At 50.4% G+C, this 19,761-nt stretch overlaps 2 protein-coding genes across 4 annotated transcripts in view; one reads left to right on the top strand and one right to left on the bottom strand.

The window, feature by feature from the left end:
- LOC311182543 (olfactory receptor 7G3-like) overlaps window positions 1–19,761 on the bottom strand; it is a gene marked incomplete at both ends in the record, with an annotated part of 735,701 nt that overhangs the window by 328,670 nt on the left and 387,270 nt on the right. The gene's annotated exons all lie outside the window — the stretch shown is intronic.
- INSR (insulin receptor) overlaps window positions 1–19,761 on the top strand; it is a gene marked incomplete at its 5' end in the record, with an annotated part of 97,151 nt that overhangs the window by 50,967 nt on the left and 26,423 nt on the right. For all 3 annotated transcript variants that reach the window (XM_084251378.1, XM_084251377.1, XM_084251376.1), the window contains 6 exons: window positions 7,942–8,263; window positions 13,953–14,101; window positions 15,023–15,167; window positions 17,296–17,510; window positions 18,566–18,692; window positions 19,505–19,755. In XM_084251378.1, coding sequence (XP_084107504.1) covers window positions 7,942–8,263; window positions 13,953–14,101; window positions 15,023–15,167; window positions 17,296–17,510; window positions 18,566–18,692; window positions 19,505–19,755 — 1,209 coding nt within the window. The remainder of the gene's footprint in view (window positions 1–7,941; window positions 8,264–13,952; window positions 14,102–15,022; window positions 15,168–17,295; window positions 17,511–18,565; window positions 18,693–19,504; window positions 19,756–19,761) is intronic.

The raw sequence follows: 19,761 nt of genomic DNA, 5'->3' as shown, positions 1-19,761 counted from the left end.
TTTTTATTGTGGCCAATGTATTTGTGTATACACGGTATAAACATAGTGATATTTTTCTGAACCATTGGAGAGTCAAATTCAGGTGTGTTTTTCTGTGGGTAAATTCTAAGAAAATTCTCTCTCACAGCACCACAGCGACATGAGCAAAATCAGAAAATTAACATCCACAGTCCTATGTAAATCTCCATTGTCAGTGTTTTTTCCTGTTTCTAGGATCCTACTTGGTATTCAGTTGCCTTGACTGTTGATTTTGTGATAAGACTAAATTATCCTGAGGGATAATTAACGCAAAGCAGATCAGCTGTTCTCACACAGCCGCTATTGGAATATTTGGGGGTAGAATTATGTATTTGATCCATAATTTTTATTGTCTAGAAGAGGCTTTAAGAATGCATTTTCAGGAAGGTGTCAGTTTTTGGAGGGACTACACATTCGCAGTGAAAAATAAAAACCGAATTGTGCTGATACTAAGGAGGTTGCTGCCTATCCGCCCTCATCACTGGTCCTCTCCCCAAGGCCATCATTGGGTGCATTTCATGACCCCCTTCCAAAGGGAGCTCTGTCCCAGCTGTCCTTTTCTTTCCCTTCTTCCAGATATAATTTACATGAAGCAAAATTCTCCCCTTTTGGCGTAAAGTTCTGTGAGTCTTGACTGATCTATGCAGCCATGTAACTGCCATCAAAGTCCAGACACAGAAAGGGTCCAGAGCTCCCCAAATTTCCTGCTGTCTTTGCAGTCAGCTCTTCTCCAGTTCCAGCCGCTGGTGACCCCTGACGTGGCCTGGAGTTGCTTTCGCACGGGGTCATGTAAATGGACTCATGCCGTGTGTAGCTCTTGAGACAGACGTCACCCTCAGTACAACACGTGTGAAATCCGTACCTGTTGCTGTGGGCACATCATTCTTTTTTGATTGGTGGAGAGTGTTCTTTAGATGCTCCTACATGTCTGTCCACGAGTCAATTGGGGGACATTTGGGTTGGTTCTGTTTTGATTATTACAGATGTAGCGGCTGCAAAACATTCGCATACGGGTCTTGTGTGAACATGTCTTTATTCCACCTGGCCGACCCTAGGCTATGTGGTAAGGGTGAGGAGTGTATATGGAAGTTGCTGAGAAACTGCCAAACTGTTTTCCAAAATGCTTGCCCCGTTTTGCACTCCCACTGTGTGTGTCTCTTTCAGATGAACGTCTTGCAGCTGGAAAACAGCCTTGCCTGGTGTCTGTACATGGTTATGCTTTCTTGTCCCAGGGGCAGTGCCTGGAAGTAGAGAAACTGTGTCACAGTGCACTTGTTGCTTTTGCTTTGAGCCACCTCCCTTGGTCAGGTGGCACGTCTGTAGATTTCTCTCTCCAGACAGTGCCGCTGTGGAGAAGGGCATGTTGCACTCACTTCAAGGGTCCAAGCTACATCCAAGCTGACACAGCTAAGTCCACTCTGCAGTCTCAGTGGGGTGCAGGGAAAAAAACCCTCGAGATGAGGGTTTCAGGAAGAGCGTAGCTGCTTTGGCATGTGGACGTGGACGCTGGGGCCTTTTGGAAACAGAATTCGGAGAAATTGGGATCAAGGCAGTTTAGGGCGGAACAGGGAGGCCTTGGAATTTGTGCTTGGTGGGGGTTGAGGCTTGCGGGGAGGGGCGGGTAGTGCACCCCCACATACCAAATGCACCTGTTCTGGGCAGGTTCATGCCTCCCAGATCTCCCAAGTCTCCTGAAAGACTGACGTCTCTGGGCAGAAACAGCCTGGGGGTTTTGGCTCTTGGGCACTAAGCTTTTGGGCACTACATCTCTCTGGTTCCGAGAGATGTAGCCCCTCACCTGGGCCTCTTCTTGCCCCCATGCAATGGACACGCTCATTTCCTCCCAGCCAGGACTTGTGAGAATTAAGTGAAATTTTAATGGGCAAAACCCTGCAGGACAATAGTGGGTTAGAGATTCTATTTTTTTTAAGTGAAGGGCACAGAGAGAGGAAAGCCAGCCCCTCCTCCCTCTGCATCTGACACCTTAGGGGGTTTTCATCCTCTAGCCTGGCCCGGGGAAGGGTGCCCCAGTGGCTTTTCTAGTAACTAAGATAAAGTACATGGAAACAGAAGGGGAGACTTTGGGACTGGCTTGTACTTATCGTTCTCGTCTTCACAAGTTAAAAACTGGACTCTCATGCAAAAGAGCTACAGAACACAGCAACGCAATCCCTCACCTTGATTGAGGGAACAGCAGGTTGTAAAGTCAAAGTATTTCTGGTCGCTGAAATAAGATGGCAGGTTTAGATGCAGGGCGCCTTTGTAGCCTATGGGGCAACGCAGTTCTCATCTCTGCTGGGTACGCCTAGATCCAACACACCCTCACACGCCCCACAGTCTCTGCCCTAAGAGGAATAGTGGCTCCGTCACAGGTCTGGGTCTCTGGAGTAGGGGTTGGAGAACTACCCGGCCAGTCCCCTGCTTTTGTAAATGACGTTGGCTTGGGCACAGCGTGCCTGTACCTGTGGCATCTGCAGAGCATAGCTGCAGAGCCCAACGGGGACTGTCTGGCCCAAAGATTTGCTTTGTGACTTGTAGAAAAGTCTGCTGACTTCTGGGCTGGTAACTTAACTCACTCTCAGGTGGGTCTTTTACCCAGGCTGCCAGCTTCAGACTGGAAAGTGGCGGCGTCACCCTCTGACCTCGTCTGCAAGTGTCGGATAGCTTATCTGCGCATTGTCTCAGCCGGAAGGCTTATACGTTTGGGAAGTTTTTGTTAGGCCTTTGCTGACGCCTCTTTTGAACTTCAGGGTTGATCCTCAAATGCAGCCCCAGCCCAGGAAATAGGCCCCTTCCTGCCCACATGTGCCTTCCCAAGGGCGGGGCCTTTGCAGGTCCGAGATAATTGTTCTGCTTTATATATTGCTTCCTGCCTTGCAGTTCCAGCCCTTGGTCCCAGCAGACAGATCGTTAATTACGGTGATAATGATAGTGGTAATATCCACAGTAGCTAACTCGTATCTAACCTACAATTTCTCCATCAAAGAACTCGAAGTTTTGCCCACATCATTCCGTGTAGTCAGGGAAGGAATGAGGGACTGTTTGCCAGCGTCTCTGTTACTATGGACAAGGAAACCAAGGCTGCTGCTGGTTTTTAAAGAGAGCTTTGTGGTGCGCCTGTGGGGACAGTGTCGCCAAAGATGAGCAGACTCCATGGGCCCCGGGTGGCCATATGGCACTTAGGCCTGGGGTGTCGGAGCCCAGCTTGGCCCTGGGCCTTTTCTTGCCCCACGTGCAATGGACACGCTCAGTTCCTCCTGGCCAGGGCTCATGAGAATTAAATGAAATCTTAATGGGTGACATAAAAGCCCTCAAAACCCTGCAGGACAGTAGTGGGTTAGAGATTCTATTTTTTTTAAGTTTTTACCTTTTTAATTTATTAAATTATTTTACATCCTTGCTGGTGTCTTGACACTATAGGATGTTCCCCTTCAGGGCAGTCCCTGTAGCTGCCACCAGAGCCCATGGGTCCTCTCCCTACAGCCCCCTTTTTTACCCCTCTCCCGCCGAAAACTCAACACCTGCGGTCAGTTTTCAAGGGCTCGTCTTAAAGCTTGTCTTTGTCGGACCCTCTGCTGGGTTTCCCTTTCTTCCGTATCAAGTGACACCATCCAGTGCTGATCCTCTCCTCTGGCTGACTTCACGTGTGTGCACCCCCCCAGCCCACCGCGTTGCTGCAGGTGGCATGATTTATCACTCTTGATGGCTGAGTAGTAGTCCATTGTGTGTATACACCACATCTTCCCGGCTCACTCTTCTGTCCCTGGGCCCTTAGCTTGTTTCCACGGCTTGGCTACTGTCAACAGTGCTGCAGCGAACATAGGAGTCCATTAGTGGTTTTGTATTTGGGGGGTAGATACCTGGAAGTGGGATTGCTGGATCCATCTGTGGTTTCTTGAGGACCCTCCACACAGCTTCCCATCAGGCTGGACCAGGCTGCCTTCCCGCTGGCAGCGCCCAGGGCTCCTTTCTCCACACCCTCGCCAGCGCCCTGTGATTGTTGCTTCTTGCCTTTTGGACCTGGGCCGTTCTCCCTGGTGTGAGGTGGCATGGCATTGTGCCTTTGATTTGCTTTTCCTTGATAACGATGGTGAGCATTTGTTCATGTGCCCGATGACCACCTGTATGTCTTCGTTGGAAAAGCATCTTTTTAGATCCTCTGCCCATTTTTTGACTGGGTTCTTTGTTCTCTTTTTATTAAGTTGTATGAGTTCTTTGTAGATCTTGGCTATTAGCCTCTTGTGATATGTACGATGTGCAAATATTTTAGTTAGTAGAGTGTCTTTTTGTTTTACTGATGGTTTCTTTGATTGTGCAGGAGCTTTTTAGTTTGATGTAGTCCCAGTTGTTTATTTTTTATTTTATTTTCCTTGCTGTTCAGTCATGTTCCAGAAGGTCCCCGAAGCTGGTGTTGTAGAATGTTTTACCTGTATTTTCTTCATGTTTTTAATGGATTCTTGTCATATATTCAAGTCATTAATCCATTGAAGTTCATTTTTATGAATGAGAGTGGTCTAGTTTCATCTTTTTCATATGACTATCCAGTTTCCCCAACACCATTTGTCGAAGAGACTCCTTTCTCCATTGTATACTCTTGGTTCCTTTGTTGTAGATTAACTGTCCGTATAGATGTGGGTTTATTTCTGGGCTATCAATTTTAACATTGGACTGTGTATCTGTTTCCCCCCCATACCATATGTTTGGATTACTGTAGCTTTGTACGATAGTTTTAAGTCTGGAAATGTGGTACCTCCCTCCGCCTTCTTTTCCGACAAAATTGCTTTGGCTATTCAGGGTCTTAGTTGGCTCCACATAAATTTCAATAGTGTTTGCTTTATTTCTTTGAAGAAGTTCACTGGAATTGCGTTAGGAGTTGCACTGAATCTGTAAATTGCATTGGGTAAGATGGACATTTTGGCTATATTAATCCTTCCAATCCAGGAGCATGAAATATCTTTCCATTTCCTGTGTCTTCTATTTCTTTTAGTAATGACTTATAGTTTTCATTGAATGGGCCTTCCTTTGTTAAGTCTATTTCTAGGTATTTAATACTTTTTGGTGCTAATGTAAATGGAATTTTTTCTTGAGTTCTTCTTTTTCTGGTTCATTATTTGCATATAGGAATGCCACAGACTTTTGTATATTGACTTGGTAGCTAGCCACCCTACAATATCGATTTATTGTTTCTAATAGTTTTTTTTAGGAGATTCTCTAGAGCTTTTTATATATGTAAAATTATGTCCCCTGCAAAAAGTTTTACTTCTTTTTTCCCAACTTGTATTCCTTTGCTATCTTTCTCTTGCCTAATTGCTGTAGGTAGAACTTCCAGTACGATGTTGAATAGCAGTGGTAAGAATGGACATCCTAGTTGTGTACATGATCTTAGAAGGAAAAGCTTTCAGTTTCTCACCATTGAGTATGTTAGCTGTGGCCCTTCTATCCCTATTAAGAAGAAGGCAGTTCTGAAACATGTTGTATGTGGATGGCCCTCGAGGACATGATGCTCAGTGAGAAAGCCTGTCACTAAAGGGCAGACCCTGTCTGACTTCATGTATGAGGTCCCTGGAGGAGTCACATCCAGAGAGGCACAAAGTAGGACGGTGGCGCCAGGGTCTGGGGGAGGGGAATGGAGAGTTAGTGTTTAATGGGGATAGACTTTCAGTTTGGAGAGATAAGTTCTGAGATGGGTGGTGGTGATGGCTGCACAACAGTGTATGTGTCCTTAAGGCCTCTTAAAAATGGTTAATACAGTGAATTTTTTTTTAAATATTTACTTATGCATACAAGAACTGGGGTACAGGCCAGAGATGGGGGTGGGGGGGTGAGAGGGTTCACCAGAGACAGAGCGGGGAACAGAACAGGCAGACTGACTGAAATACACTGCTGAGAGGAGCAGCAGGCGAGCCAGGAGATCTGCTGCGCCATGTGAGTTGTTCCCTGGCCGGCCAGGGATCGAACTTGTGCTGCAGAGACTGCGGATTGCTTCATAGTGTGGTGCTTAACCCTTTGCGCCACCAGGGAGGCCCCAATATGATGAATTTTATACTAATGTATTTTTTTAAAGATTTATTTATTTATGCATATGTGGAGCAAGGGGTTAAGACTCAGCGTATACTAATGTATTTTGCTACTTAAAATAAACCTGTTCTTTAGTCATCCGGATCACAATCAATAACCACAGGGTGAAGTTGCTACCATGTTGGATAGCTCAGGCTGAGAACATTCCTGTCTTTGCAGAAAGACAGTGCCATTCAGAGGTTAATGCAACCTCAGCAGTCACTTCTGTCCCCTGGCTCCCACGGGTGCTAGGAACATTCGCTGCAACAAAGAGCCTGAGGATTTGAAGTGAAAACACCCTCCGGGTTCTAAACTATTTTTCAAGCCATGCAGGGAGTGAGTGGAGAGAGAGCCCTGGAGACAGACTATGCTGTAGCCAAGACCTCTGCAGCCCCAGGGAGACCAACTGTTCAGGGCCAGGTTTGCCAACAGCTTGGAAAGGAGGGCTGGCGATCCAGGCACAGGCCAGATGCCTAGGGATCAGCATCCCGGGTGAATGGAAGCCACGAGGAGGGTGAGACACAGAGGGGCTGCGGTTAGGCTGCGGGAACAGGCCAGGGCAGAGTCCAGCACTTCTAGTGACCGAGTCCAGGTGCACTGACTGGGAACCCTCACCAGCCTCAGCCTCTGCCCCCACTGCAGCGCCTTCTCCTTCCTCCCTGCTCGTCACTGCCTTCGCTGCTGTAGAATTTGTTGCTTGGTGCGTGGTCCTGGTTGCATATGCAGTCACACATTTATGTGTTTGGGTAACCATTCCGCCTCCTCCGGGGTGTGTGGCCCTGCGGCGGCTGTGATGCCCAGATCAGGGCCAGCAAATGTCTGTTGAAATAATAAATGGCCGTTGGGGAAGGTGCTTGACCTCCCTGTGCCTTGCTTTCCTCGTTTGAAAAGCGGAGATAATAGGTTGTTTATTCCAGCGGCTGCACCCCTGAGCCAATGGTGACATTTTCAGAAAGCTTGTGAAACGCTTGTGAAATAAGCTGTTATTAATATCTAAGTGATATAACCTCACCGTTAATTATGTTTGCATTGTTAATTAACCCTTAAAACTCACCACTTCCTAATGATCTCACCATGTTTTCCTAGAAGGTTACTTTCAGGATGAGTTGCTGCTGTCGCGCTTGTGGTGGACATGCCGTTCTGTGCGTCCCTGCCCGCCCTGGGCATCCCTTGCTGCTGGTTTCATGCGCCCCTGCCCGCCCCGTGTGTCCCTGCCTGCTCCGTGCTTGGTAGCTTTTTGTTGGCAGCTTGAAAGGGCCCACGATGGAGCGTTCACACCATGGGAACTGCCAAATGGTATAAGTCAGAACTTCTCTGTGCTCCTTGAAGCAGTTGTTAAACAATTATGAGCCTGGTTGTTAAACATTTATGAGCACACGGCCAGTTGTGAGGCTGAAATAAATTAATAGTTGTGTCTGGCAAGTGCCATCGAAGTGGGTTGTCACTATGGCAGTTGTCCCTTATCTGAGACTTTCTGTGCCTGTCACTTGAGGTGATCGTGGTCTGAAAATACTGAGAACAGTAAGATATTTTGAGAGAGAGAGAGAGAGAGAGAGAGAGAGAGAGAGAGAGAGAGGACACTAACATAACTTTTATTATAGTTTATCATTTTAATTGTTCTGTTATTACCATTAATCTGACTCTTCTAGTTTACATATGCCGCATATGAGGTGCCTAGCTCTATAGCACGTCTATGAAGAAACAGTGACAGGGCTTCCCACTACCTGGACTTCCAGGTATCCCTGGGGGTCTTGGGACGTGTTCCCATGGGGAGAGGGCTGCCAAGTGTTGCTTGCTGCTCTGGGGAGCCCAGAGTTGCACGCACAGGGGCCTGGCAGAGCTAACACAGCTGCCTTCCTTCCACAGTGTGTCCGACCATCTGCAAGTCTCAGGGCTGCACGGCCGAGGGGCTCTGCTGTCACAGCGAGTGCCTGGGCAACTGCTCCGAGCCGGACGACCCCACCAAGTGCGTGGCCTGCCGCAACTTCTACCTGGACGGCAGGTGCGTGGAGACCTGCCCACCTCCCTACTACCACTTCCAGGACTGGCGCTGCGTGAACTTCAGCTTCTGCCAGGACCTGCACAACAAGTGCAAGAACTCACGGCGGCCGGGCTGCCACCAGTATGTGGTGCATGACAACAAGTGCGTCCCCGAGTGTCCCTCCGGATACACCATGAATTCCAGCAAGTGAGTCCTGGGGAAGCCCGGGTGGTCGGGGGGGCATGGGGATGGTGATAGGCTGCCTGTGAAAAGCCAGGGTTCATGGCAGGAATGAGGGAACTGCTGCTGCTTAGCAAGTGTGGGGGTCTCTGATACCCCTATTTTGCTCTGGTTCCTGTTTGGTCCTGGCCTTTGTTTTTTGTTTTTTTTTTAAGATTTATTTATTTATGCATACAAAAACTGGGGTACAGGCCAGAGGTGCGGGGGGTGAGAGGATTCACCAGAGACAGAATGGGGAGCAGAACAGACTAATCTACTGAAATACACTTCTGAGGGGAGCAGTGGGGAGACAGGAGAGGTCTGCTGCGCCATGTGGGTAGCTTCCTGGCCGGCCGGGGATAGAACTCTTGCCACAGAGGCTGTGGATAGCCTCACAGTGCTGTGCTTAACCCCTTGTGCCCACCAGGGAGGCCCTGGTCCTGGCCTTTGAAACGGGAGTCAGAATTTTTCTGTAAAGTGCCAGAAAGTGAGTATTTGGGGTACCTTGCACAGCATTTCCAGGGTTCAGTGCACTTCACTTGGGGGACAGGAGGCACAGGGGAGAGGCCTGGCTTCTTGTGGGGTCTCCGCGTGGGCCTGCTGTGCCGGCTGACACGGCTGCCGGCTGGCGGGGGCCAGAGCCCAGGAGGCGTCTCACATTCTCTCATCTGGAGCCAAAGCGGGCACTGGCATCAACCCAGGTCCAAGAAGGAAGAGGCTCAATTCTAGATGGTTCTCAGGGCCATGCTGTGCTTTGAAGGACCGTGCCGTCAAACCACTTCCTACTGCTTGGGTGAGAAACGGCAGGGTTTGCCTCCCTGGTGGTGAGTCAGGTTTCTTAGGCTCTCGCAGACTATGCTCGTATTTTCAGCTGCCCAGAAAAAGCTATTTCGGGGTCTAAGGGCCGTCACCAAGCTTAAAGAAATCTGTTTCCTGGTTTTTGTGTGGAGGGCTTGGAAAAAAACACAATAAAACAACACCAAAACAAACCAGAAACAGACGCACGTTGAGAGGCCTTGAGCTGACCTGCTTACGTAAAAATCTTCCTCTCCAGACTTGAGAATCAGCCAAGAGAGCGTGTTCTGGTGGGAAATTTTATGTCCCTGGCTGGGGAGGGTGGGAAGGAAACCAGTCTTGTGAGTCGCTCTCCTAGTGTTTGTGAAACCTGCAAGTACACTATGTTTTGTTACTCGATTTGATAAAACCTATCGAGTGACTTTGTGGACCAAAAATAGGCCTTTTAAAAGCACCTTTGCATGCCACACAGAGCTATTTCCCCCCCCCTTTTTTGGAGGGAAGGCAGTTGATCAGTGAGCTTGGGAAAATTGACGTATTCCCATTTGATTCATTTTCTTAAAAATGTTTGAAATAAAGCGTGGATAGCAACGTTTTCCGGTGGGATGTTTGTCTAAAAGATACTGGCTTTAAATTAAAGGTATTTTTCCCTCATTAGAACTAAGCCCCGAGAAGTAGAGCGACCTCCTTAATGTTCCTGTGGGTGGTGCGGTGGCCCCTCGAATCGGAACGCCAGGACATCGCCAGCCTGCTCCGGGGCTGCCGGGGTCTTCGCGGCTCGCTGCAGGCTGTCTTCACAGTGTTTTACTTTGTAGGGTGGACATTTTTTTATTTTACCAAGAAAAAGATTTTCCTTCTGAAGCTTTTGTTTTAGGAAAGACTTTAGTGCTGTTTCATTTTCTAATGCGGTTTGATATCAGCTGGGGCCAAATATGTTTTCTTCCATTCTTGCGGCTTATCTGGGCAGGAGTTGTGGGGTTTTTCGGGGCCGGAAGCCTACGTGCGCTCATCCCCGGCTTCGCCATCTGTAGTCACGCCACGGGCTCTGGGGAGGGGGAGGGGGCGACAGGGTGCTCTTTCTAGAGATGAGGGGGGCTAGCTATTGGGGTGAAGGTTAAGCCTGTGATGGGGACAGGGCTCCCTTGGGGAGAGGGAGAGGACCCCAAATCTAGGAGGTTCCCTTCATCCTTCTTGCCCTCTCGTGCTTGTTGCTGCGGTCTCAGCTCCGTCCGCCCCCCACCCCTATCTGCCAGCATCACTCATCAGCTCTAGTGTCTCCCTGCTCACCCCCCTGCCCCCACAGCTACCCTAACTAAGGGGAGCTTTGGCAATCGGATGCCACATCCCTGTGTAAACCCCGCCCCGGTAGCCCTCCCCCCGCCCCACCCCATCCCACCAAGACATGGACACGAAATCTAAACGCCTCCCCTGCAGACTCTAAGTTTTCATTTTATTCCTGCTCTCGCCACCCTCCATGCTCGTCGGGGTGGTCACGCCAGTGTCTTCTTCAGCCTGCTCAGTCCACTCCTTGCTCTGCACCCGCTGCCCCTCCTGCCGGGTCACTCTCCCCCCTGGTTTCTGCACGGCTGGCTTCCTCTGATCATTCAGGCCACAGCTTAGAAGTCATCCTCCCCGAGACTCCCTGCCCGCCCGAGCTGGCTATCTCCTGGCCCTGGGCACACTGCTCAGTTTTAAATCTTTCCCCGGCATTTACCCCGAGCTAACTTTTAATTGTGAATGTTTCCATTCTCCCCGCCTAGACCGCTCACCCCGTGCCAGTGTCCGTCAGCTCTACCGGAGCTGACAGACCACCCCGCTCTGTGGCTTAAGCGGAACCCACTGGTGATCTCTGACGATTTCGTGGGCTGAGCGTGGGTCTGTCTGGCCTGGGCTGGGTCAGATGTGGTGGCATGGTGGGGGGTAGCCCCTGAGATGTGAGCCGGGCTTGGGATGGGTCTCTGTGGGGAGGGCATGCCCGGGAGTGCCTGTCTGCTAATGCCACGCTGCCCCCGGCACTTCCTCTGCAAGCCCAGGCCCAGTGAGTGAGCGCCCGCGCCTCTCGCCGGGAAGGCTGGAGAGAACTCGGGACACGCTGCTCTCCCACAGCGCAGATGAAGTGGGTTGCTGCGTCCACGCATGTGAGCCTGTGGCTTCAAGCAGGCGTTGGCAAAGAGCCAGATAGTAAATATTTTCGACTGAGGACCATATGGTCTCGGTCGCAGCTGCTCAACTCTGCCCTCAGAGCCGAGAGCCGCTGGGCGTGCTCGGCCCAGCCGTTGCCTTCACGGGCCAGGTGGTGGCTGGGCTCGGCCGTGGGCCATCACTGCTGGCCTCCACCTTGGAATGTCACCTGTCACACAGTAAGTGCGCAGTGACTGTTTGGATAAACGACAAAGAACCCAAACATTTGGTCATTTTCTGTTTACACCGCAGCCGCTCTGGCTCCTCTGGGCGTGCTGCAGTCAGCATCGCGCTAAACACTGCGCGTCAGTGCCTCGAGGTCCCCAAGGTAAAGTCTCATCGCCCACCAGACTGCTCTCCCCTCAGGTGCCAGCCACGTCTGGGGTACCCCAGGGCCACCTGCTCTTGTGATCATCTGGCTGTACATTGGGGGCTTCACACAAATCCTTTGGGTATAACGATTTGCTACAACTTGGGGACCCAAATTGTCCCCAAGCCTGTTGATGGTGGCACCCCCTCTTAGGACTACCTGCTGTGCTCACCTGGGCACACATCTGGGCCTCCCAGATGCTTCCCCCCGGGACCAGTGCTGTGGCTGGACCGGCTTTCGTGGTTCTTAGAATTGCAGGATGCGCTTTGGCAAGAAAGCACCAGGCACCTGGGTTTCTCCTCAGAGTGCTCAGCACACCTGTGGACCACCTGGAGGCCACACGGTGAGGTGTGGGGAGAGAGAGAGAGAGGGAGAGAGGGAAGGAGAGAGGGATGGACAGGCCTAGGGCTCTGCCTTCTTAATGTATTTATTAGGGTCCAGTAAGTGGGGCGACTGGGGTTTCATGAAATCAGTCTTCACTGGCTCATTTAAAGAACAAGAGTGGGGCTTGGGGTGTGGGACAAGAGAAGAGGGTTTTCAAAGCTTTCTCAAAGAGTGAACTTCATGGGCGGGGGTGCCGACATCTTCACCCAGTTGTTTCACTCCTGCTGTGCCTCATGGCTGGAGACTCGGCCGTCAGGATGGGCGAATTTCCAGATGGCACCTATGCGTGGGAGCACAGCATGGGGCCTGTGCTCTGCGTGTCTTCACAGCTACAGCTTGGAGCCTTGGCCAGACTTGCTGTGCATCTGTGGAAGAAGAGGCCCCCCCTTAGCATGTCGGTATATTCGCCAGTCAGGAAACCTCACTGGTTGGCGATCAGAGTTTTTATTGGGGTTTTGTTAAATGGGGGTTGAGCCCTTGGGCTCCAACCTTCAGCCCCTTCCCTTTCCTGGGGGTCACTCCCTTGCCCAGTGTATTCCTGCTGACCACCACCCACCTGGACACTGTGCAGGGACCTCACAGTCACCGCATCAGCATAACATGGGCACTCCAACAGCCAGGAAAAGCCAAGGGTCTCGAAGCCCAGGGCCCGATAGAGATCAGATGGCGTCTGTATCACACGTGACCACCGTGAAGGTCGTTCTGAAGAACAGGCTGTTCAGGACCGCAGGAACGGCAGTCCAACGACAATACTTCTAATAAAAAGGGATCGTCATGACAACAACCAACAATTTCTGTCTTCTGTGTGTCGGGTGCTTTATGTGGTAGATGCCATTTAGTTCTTATTACAGCCTGTTGGGAGTAGTACTGTTATTATCTCCATTTCATAAAGGAGGAAACTGAGCCTGTGCGATGGGAATGTTGGGATTTCATGCCATGGAACCCAACCTTGAACTGACTTAGGCAAGGTTAATGTTTGTTGCTGTCTGTCTTGCAAAAGTTTAGGAATGGCTTCAGGCACAGCTGCATCCAGGTGCTCAAGTTCATCATCAGCTTCTTTCCACCTTGACTTTCCATCCCCTACGTTGGTTTTGTTCTCAGACAGCCTCTTCTCCATTCTTTGCCCCATACTAGCTATGTAGTAATGAGCTCTCAGCTACCCCAGAAGGAAAATAATTTCTCCTTCCAGGAAGTTCTAGCAAAACACCAACTGGACTGACTTGGGTGTGTGCCCATCTCTGAAACCCCAGGAGGATGGAAGGTGGCACCCAGCCTGACCAGATCCTGTGTCCTGCTGGACCTAGGAGGACTGTGTCGGCCAAGAACTGACCTCAGAGATCCTGGGTGGAGGAGGACTTATTTTCAGAGGCCTCCTGGAGGTTGTAAATTGAAGACATCAGTGCATAGGCAGGCAGGGCCAGGGCTGCCCCAGTCACTCAGTACCAAGTGTGAGGTCCTATTATACATGGCCCCACCAGACCCCACACAGCATGCCAAGTGTCCAGTCTCCATGGAGTAGCAGCTTGATTCCTGCCACCTGCGAGTTCTCCACTTTGGCATAATGGCAAATTGAGTCCCCTGCCAGGCCCATCAGCTCAGCTACTTCCCGTCTCCATGGCATTTCGGGGTAATGAGACCTCTGACTTGGGGTGATGCTGTGGCCCCACCACCCCGAAGTAGCAGCGTATGTTTGTTACTGAGCACAGTGACTCTCACTTGGGACAGTTCCCCCCAGGAGATGCCACTGGGAGATATTTTTGGGCATCTTGCTTGGGGGTGGTGCTCCTGGTATTGAGTGGATGGGTCCCAAGGGTGCTTTTGGATGCCCTCTTGGGATCGCCCCCTCAGTGGAGAGTTCGCTGGCCGCAGTGAAACACCACATCTTTGGGTGCCCGTTGGTGTCCTCCCATGTGGGGTCCTGACCCTCTTTCTCTGCCCTTCCCTCAGCCTGATGTGCACCCCATGCCTGGGCCCCTGCCCCAAAGTCTGCCACATCCTGGAGGGTGAGAAGACCATCGACTCGGTGACCTCTGCCCAGGAGCTGCGTGGCTGCACTGTCATCAACGGGAGCCTCATCATCAATATCCGGGGGGGCAGTGAGTACTGGGGCACTGCTGACTCTCCTTCCCTGCCAGTGCAGAGGCAAACAGCCCGGATGCCACCCACACCCTGAGGTGGTCTCCCCAGCCAGTAAAGTTCCTCAAAGAGTTTGCTGCCAAACCTGCAAGTCACAGCTCAGTTCTGACCCTGACCCCCTTAGATTCTGATTTTCCAGAGTTGGGGTATTCTAGGAGTGGGGGGTATCATGAATTTGCATTTCAGTGAGCAGGCCACATGCCCTACTGCAGGTCTTAGTTTCCAGAAATACTGTCTCAGGCAAACAGGCATCCCTTTGTGTATGTATTTAGCAAATTTTATCAAATACTCACAAGAAACAAGGCAGGCCCCTGAGGGACGGGCCTTACAAGTAAGCAAGCCGGGTGCAAAGTGAACCCCACGCTGTGAAGGAGGACAGCAGAGTGACAGGCCGAGTGGATGTGGGTGACCCGTCTTTCCAGAGGGCCACATAATAAATACCCATAGCTCTGCAGGCCACACAGTCTCTGCATGACTGCTCAGCTCTGCTGTGGTGGATTAAAGCAGCCGTGATCATATGTGAACAACTGGTAGTGGCCCTTTACCAATAAAACTTTATTTAAAAGCAGGTTGGATTTTATTTAAAAGCAGCCTGGTGTCTGCCCCCTCCAAAATAGAGAATAAACAGAGTTGCTATTTTAGAAATTTCTGGTATAAAGAGGGATGCTTATAGTTCTCAGTGGAGCAAACCAAGCAGATTTATGGGAGAACAATGTTTTGGGCAGAGGAAGCAGTTGGTGCCCAGGTCCTCAGGCTCAGCATACGCCTGTCCTGTGCAAGGGGCACCTGGGGAGGGGCCAGTGGTCTCTGGACAGGAGGCCAAGGGATGACGGAAGATGCAGACGTTTCTGTAGACTCATTGGCTATCCTCGTCCCTTTAGACAACCTGGCGGCTGAGCTGGAGGCCAACCTTGGCCTCATTGAAGAAATTTCAGGGTATCTAAAAATCCGCCGGTCCTACGCCCTGGTGTCGCTTTCCTTCTTCCGGAAGTTACGCCTGATTCGAGGAGAGACCTTGGAGATCGGGTAGGTGGGCCCTATTCTGTGTCTGCGGTGGGAGTGTTCCCCAGGAGGTGCGAGAATTAGAAAATCGTAGGATTTTTTTGCCACGATGTGCAAACAGCCTGAGAAATACGGTACAAGTCATGAGTGTAATTTTAGGTGTTCCAGTTGCCACATTTTTAAAATTTTAAAAGAATTAAGTAAGATAGAATATTAATATTGCATCCAGCTTACCCCTTTGTATCTAAAATGTCAGCGCAACATGGAGTTGCCTGAGAAAATGATAAAGAGGGTATTTTACTTTTTTTTTTGCACACACAGTCTTCCAAATTTGTTTTTCACTTGGAGCACAGTTCAGAATGGCTGCATGTCAGGTGCCTGTAGCCAGAAAGGGCAGTGGTTGTGACCTGGACAGCACAGGTCTCGATGCCCCCCTCCTGTCACCGTATGCTGGTGGCCCACGAGTAGTTCTAAGGCCCAGGCCTGGACCAGCTGCTGTGACACCTGCAGTGGCTCCTCGCTGCTTCCTCAGGGAGGTCCGTGCTCTTGGTCTTGTTCTTTTTTTTTTTTTCGTGTTCTATATCTTTATTTTTTATTTATTTATTTATTTATTTATTTATTTATTTATTTTTTAGATAATAAATTTTATTGTTATATTCCCCATACAATTGCAGCCCCCCCATTCTGACCCCAATCCCTCCCCTCCCGCCCCCGCCCCCCTAAAAGTGTCTCTGGTTCATAGTTTTTTGTTGATTTTGATTTTCACTTTCTTATAGTTATTCATTTTCCTGGTCCCTTATTTAAGTTTTCTAGATTCCTGCTATGAGTGAGACCATCCGGTATTTTTCTTTTTCTTTTTGGCTTATTTCGCTGAGCATGATCCCTTCCAGCGCCATCCACGTTGCTGCAAATTGCATGTGTTTACCTTTTTTGAATGCTGAGTAATATTCCATGGTATATATGTACCACATCTTCTTGATCCAGTCATCTATTTTTGGGCATTTGGGTTGTTTCCAAAGCTTAGCTATTGTAAACAGTGCTGCTATAAACATAGGGGTGCAGGTGTTCTTTGGAATGGATGTTTCTGTGTCCTTTGGGTAAATACCTAGGAGTGGAATTGCTGGATCATATGGAAGCTCTATGTTTAGTAGGTCCAGAAATCTCCACACAGCTTTCCACAGTGGTTGGACCAGTTTGCACTCCCACCAGCAGTGCAGGAGAGTTCCTTTTTCTCCACACCCTCGCCAACATTTGTTGGTGCTAGTTTTTTTAATATGTGCCATTCTCACTGGTGTGAGATGGTATCTCATGGTAGTTTTGATTTGCATTTCCCTGATGACAAGTGATGTTGAACATTTTTTCATATGCCTGTTGGCCATTTGCATTTCCTCTTCCGAGAAGTTTCTTTTTAGCTCTTCTGCCCATTTTTTGACTGGATTATTTTCTTTGTTGTTGTTGAGTCTCATCAGCTCTTTGCAGAGTTTTGTGATCAGTCCTTTATCATTAGTGTTGGGTGCAAAAATGTTCTCCCGGTTGGTGGGGTTTCTCTTTGTTTTTGTTATTGTCTCTTTTGCTGTGCAGAAGCTCTTTAATTTGATGTAGTCCCAGCTGTTTATCTTCGCCTTCACTATCACTGCTTTGGGTGATGTGTCTGTAAAGATGTCTTTGATGTGCAGATCACGTAGTGTTTCGCCTATATTTCCTTCTATATATTTTATGGTTTCAGGTCTTATGTCTAGTTCTTTAATCCATTTTGAGTTGATTTTTGTGTATGGTGTGAGGTAGTGGTCAAGCTTCATTCTTTTGCATGTAGCGACCCAGTTTTCCCAGCACCACTCTTGGTCTTGTTCTAAAGGGTTTGGCCCCTTGCAGTTCCCCAATGTCCCCTCCTGTTGACCCAGCCCGCTCTAGGAACCCCAGATCTCAATCTATCAGTCTTCCCTTCCTGCCCACAGTAGTGAGTGTAGCCCCTCCCTGGCATGAAGAGTTCCTCACCTCCCTCATCTCTCCTACCTCCTCACTCAGCACGCACTGAGCACATGCCAAGCAGGCAGCGAGGCTGGGGTTGGTGTTGAACCAGTTTGGCTCTAACTCTGGCACTCGGCATGGAGACCACAGACCACTGAATGACCAGGAGTGTGTGTCTCCCTAGGAACTACTCTTTCTATGCTCTGGACAACCAGAATCTAAGGCAGCTGTGGGACTGGAGCAAGCACAACCTCACTATCACTCAGGGGAAACTCTTCTTCCACTATAATCCCAAGCTCTGCTTGTCGGAAATACATAAGATGGAAAAAATTTCGGGAACCAAGGGGCGCCAGGAGAGGAACGACATCGCCCTGAAGACCAACGGGGACCAGGCATCCTGTAAGTGGCGACGCACGCTTCTCCTGGTCGTGGACCTGCCCTTTCGCTCCACACTGGCCCCCAGGGCACGCCATGTCCCCTGGCCCCTGGCGAGCTGAAGCAACTGTGTGTTCATGGGCTTTCTGGAGCACGCGGGACAGTGTGGTACTTGCTCTTTGTGCTGCTCGCCAGATACAGCGCCTGGTGCTGGAAGGTGCCACACGAGCGTTGAATGAATGAGTGAGTAGGTGAGTGACTGAGTGAATGATTGAGCGTGTGAGTGAGTGTGTGTGGATGAGTGTGTAAGTGAGTGTGAGTGGATGAGTGAGTGAATGTGAGTGTGAGTGTGAAAGTGAGTGAGTGAGTGGATGAGTGAGTGTGAGTGAGAGTGAATGGATGAGTGTGTGAGTGAGTGCGTGAGTGGCTTTGGCTTGAATGTTGTGCAAGTCCCGTGATGGCTTCAACCAGAGTCTGTCCTCCGACCGCATGCCCCAGACAGGTTTTTTCTAGAAGGAATGTCTGAGCATCGAGCCGCCATCTGCCCTTCTGGGGAGCTGCTTCCTGCTCCAGAATGCGTCCAAGCTGTGGGATTTCAGGGAGGGGCTGGGGAACCTGGGCGAGCTGAGGGAAGGGCTTACGTTCCGGGAAGAGGGACTTGCTCTTTCCCTTCTCAGTCTCTCCACGGGAGCTGCGTGCTCGAAACCCTCCAGGCTGGGCCGTTTGCGTGGAGCTCTGTTTTCTGACAGTCCAGGCTTGCAACTCCATAGGCGAGGCCGAGTGTTGTTCTTGAGAATCCCTGTTCCCAGAAACCACTGGCCAATTGTCCTTCTCACCTTGATGCCCGACTGGTGTTACTCGGTCAGCCAGCCACGTGACCGATCTGCGGGGGGTGGGGTGGGTTGGGGGGGGGTGGGCAGGGCTGCTGACTGGCTCCTGCCTCGGGCACCCCACCCGCTCCCAGGAGGAGAGGCTGTCACGGGAGATTGGCATCTCCTGTCCAGGCCGCTGATGAAAGCCTGGGTTGCCTGCTTTGGGCCAAAACAAATGAATAATGATATATTTTTAACCTTTTCTAGGTGAAAATGAGTTACTGAAATTTTCTTACATCCGGACGTCTTTCGACAAGATCTTGCTGAAGTGGGAGCCATACTGGCCCCCTGACTTTCGAGACCTCCTGGGGTTCATGCTCTTCTATAAAGAGGCGTAAGTGGAAAAGCAGGGAGGGAAGGGGCCCCGAGCTCTGTGCTGCTTGTGGGTGTGCCGAGGCCCCCTCCAGGGCGCTATCCCCCCTCCTAGTGGGATAAATGCCACAGGTTACATTTTACAGCCTCACCAGCTGATGGGGCAGGAAGTTCCAGGATTTGTCGAGAGTCAGAAATAGAAGCAGACGGGTTTCTTTGGGAGCATCAGGCCCATTTCCTATAGAATATTCCAGGCCGCCTCCTCCCTGCACGTCTCACCACACATCCTCAACCAGCTGTCCCTCAGTCTACTCGGGTTTTTTTAATATATTTTTTGGATCTACCTTTTATTTTTGCAATGTTTGCAAAGTTTCGACAGAACACACATGACATCGAATTGACCATTTTAACTACTTCCCCGTGCATAGTTCAGTGGCCTTATGCTACTGCCTGCCTCCAGCATTTTTCGTCATCTCCAAGTGAAACTTTGTCCCTAGGAAACAACACCCAGCTTGGACTGTATCTCTGTGCCGAAGGCGGTGCTGGTAACACTGCTAATAACAGGATTTGTGATGTGTCAGACTGTGCCCCGAGTTGCCACATGCTCTCATGTGACCTAATCTGTACCCCATGAGGTGTGGTTAGTGCCATCACCACCGGGGTTATTAAGATCGGGGAACTGGGGTGTTGGGAAGGGGTCCCTGTTCTTGGGCTGTTCCCTGTCATTTCTCCTTGTTGGTGAGAAGCTCCCGCGGGGAACTGCCCCCGGAGGCAGGTGTGCGTCCTCATGGGAGAGCCGGGAAATGCTCACCTTCTCCCCTTCTGTCTCGAAAGCCCCTACCAGAATGTGACGGAGTTCGACGGGCAGGACGCCTGCGGCTCCAACAGCTGGACGGTGGTGGACATCGACCCGCCTCTGAGGTCCAATGACCCCAAGTCGCAGAACCAGCCTGGGTGGCTGATGCGGGGCCTCAAGCCCTGGACTCAGTACGCCATCTTCGTCAAGACCTTGGTCACCTTTTCTGACGAACGCCGAACATACGGTGCCAAGAGCGACATCATCTATGTGCAGACAGAAGCCACCAGTAAGT

The sequence above is a fragment of the Talpa europaea genome (genome assembly GCF_964194135.1).
Source record: "Talpa europaea genome assembly, chromosome: 12".
In the NCBI taxonomy this organism is placed as follows: domain Eukaryota; kingdom Metazoa; phylum Chordata; class Mammalia; order Eulipotyphla; family Talpidae; genus Talpa; species Talpa europaea.
The sequence above is the reverse complement of the archived record's forward strand: the minus strand, read 5'-3'. Positions and strand labels throughout refer to the sequence as shown.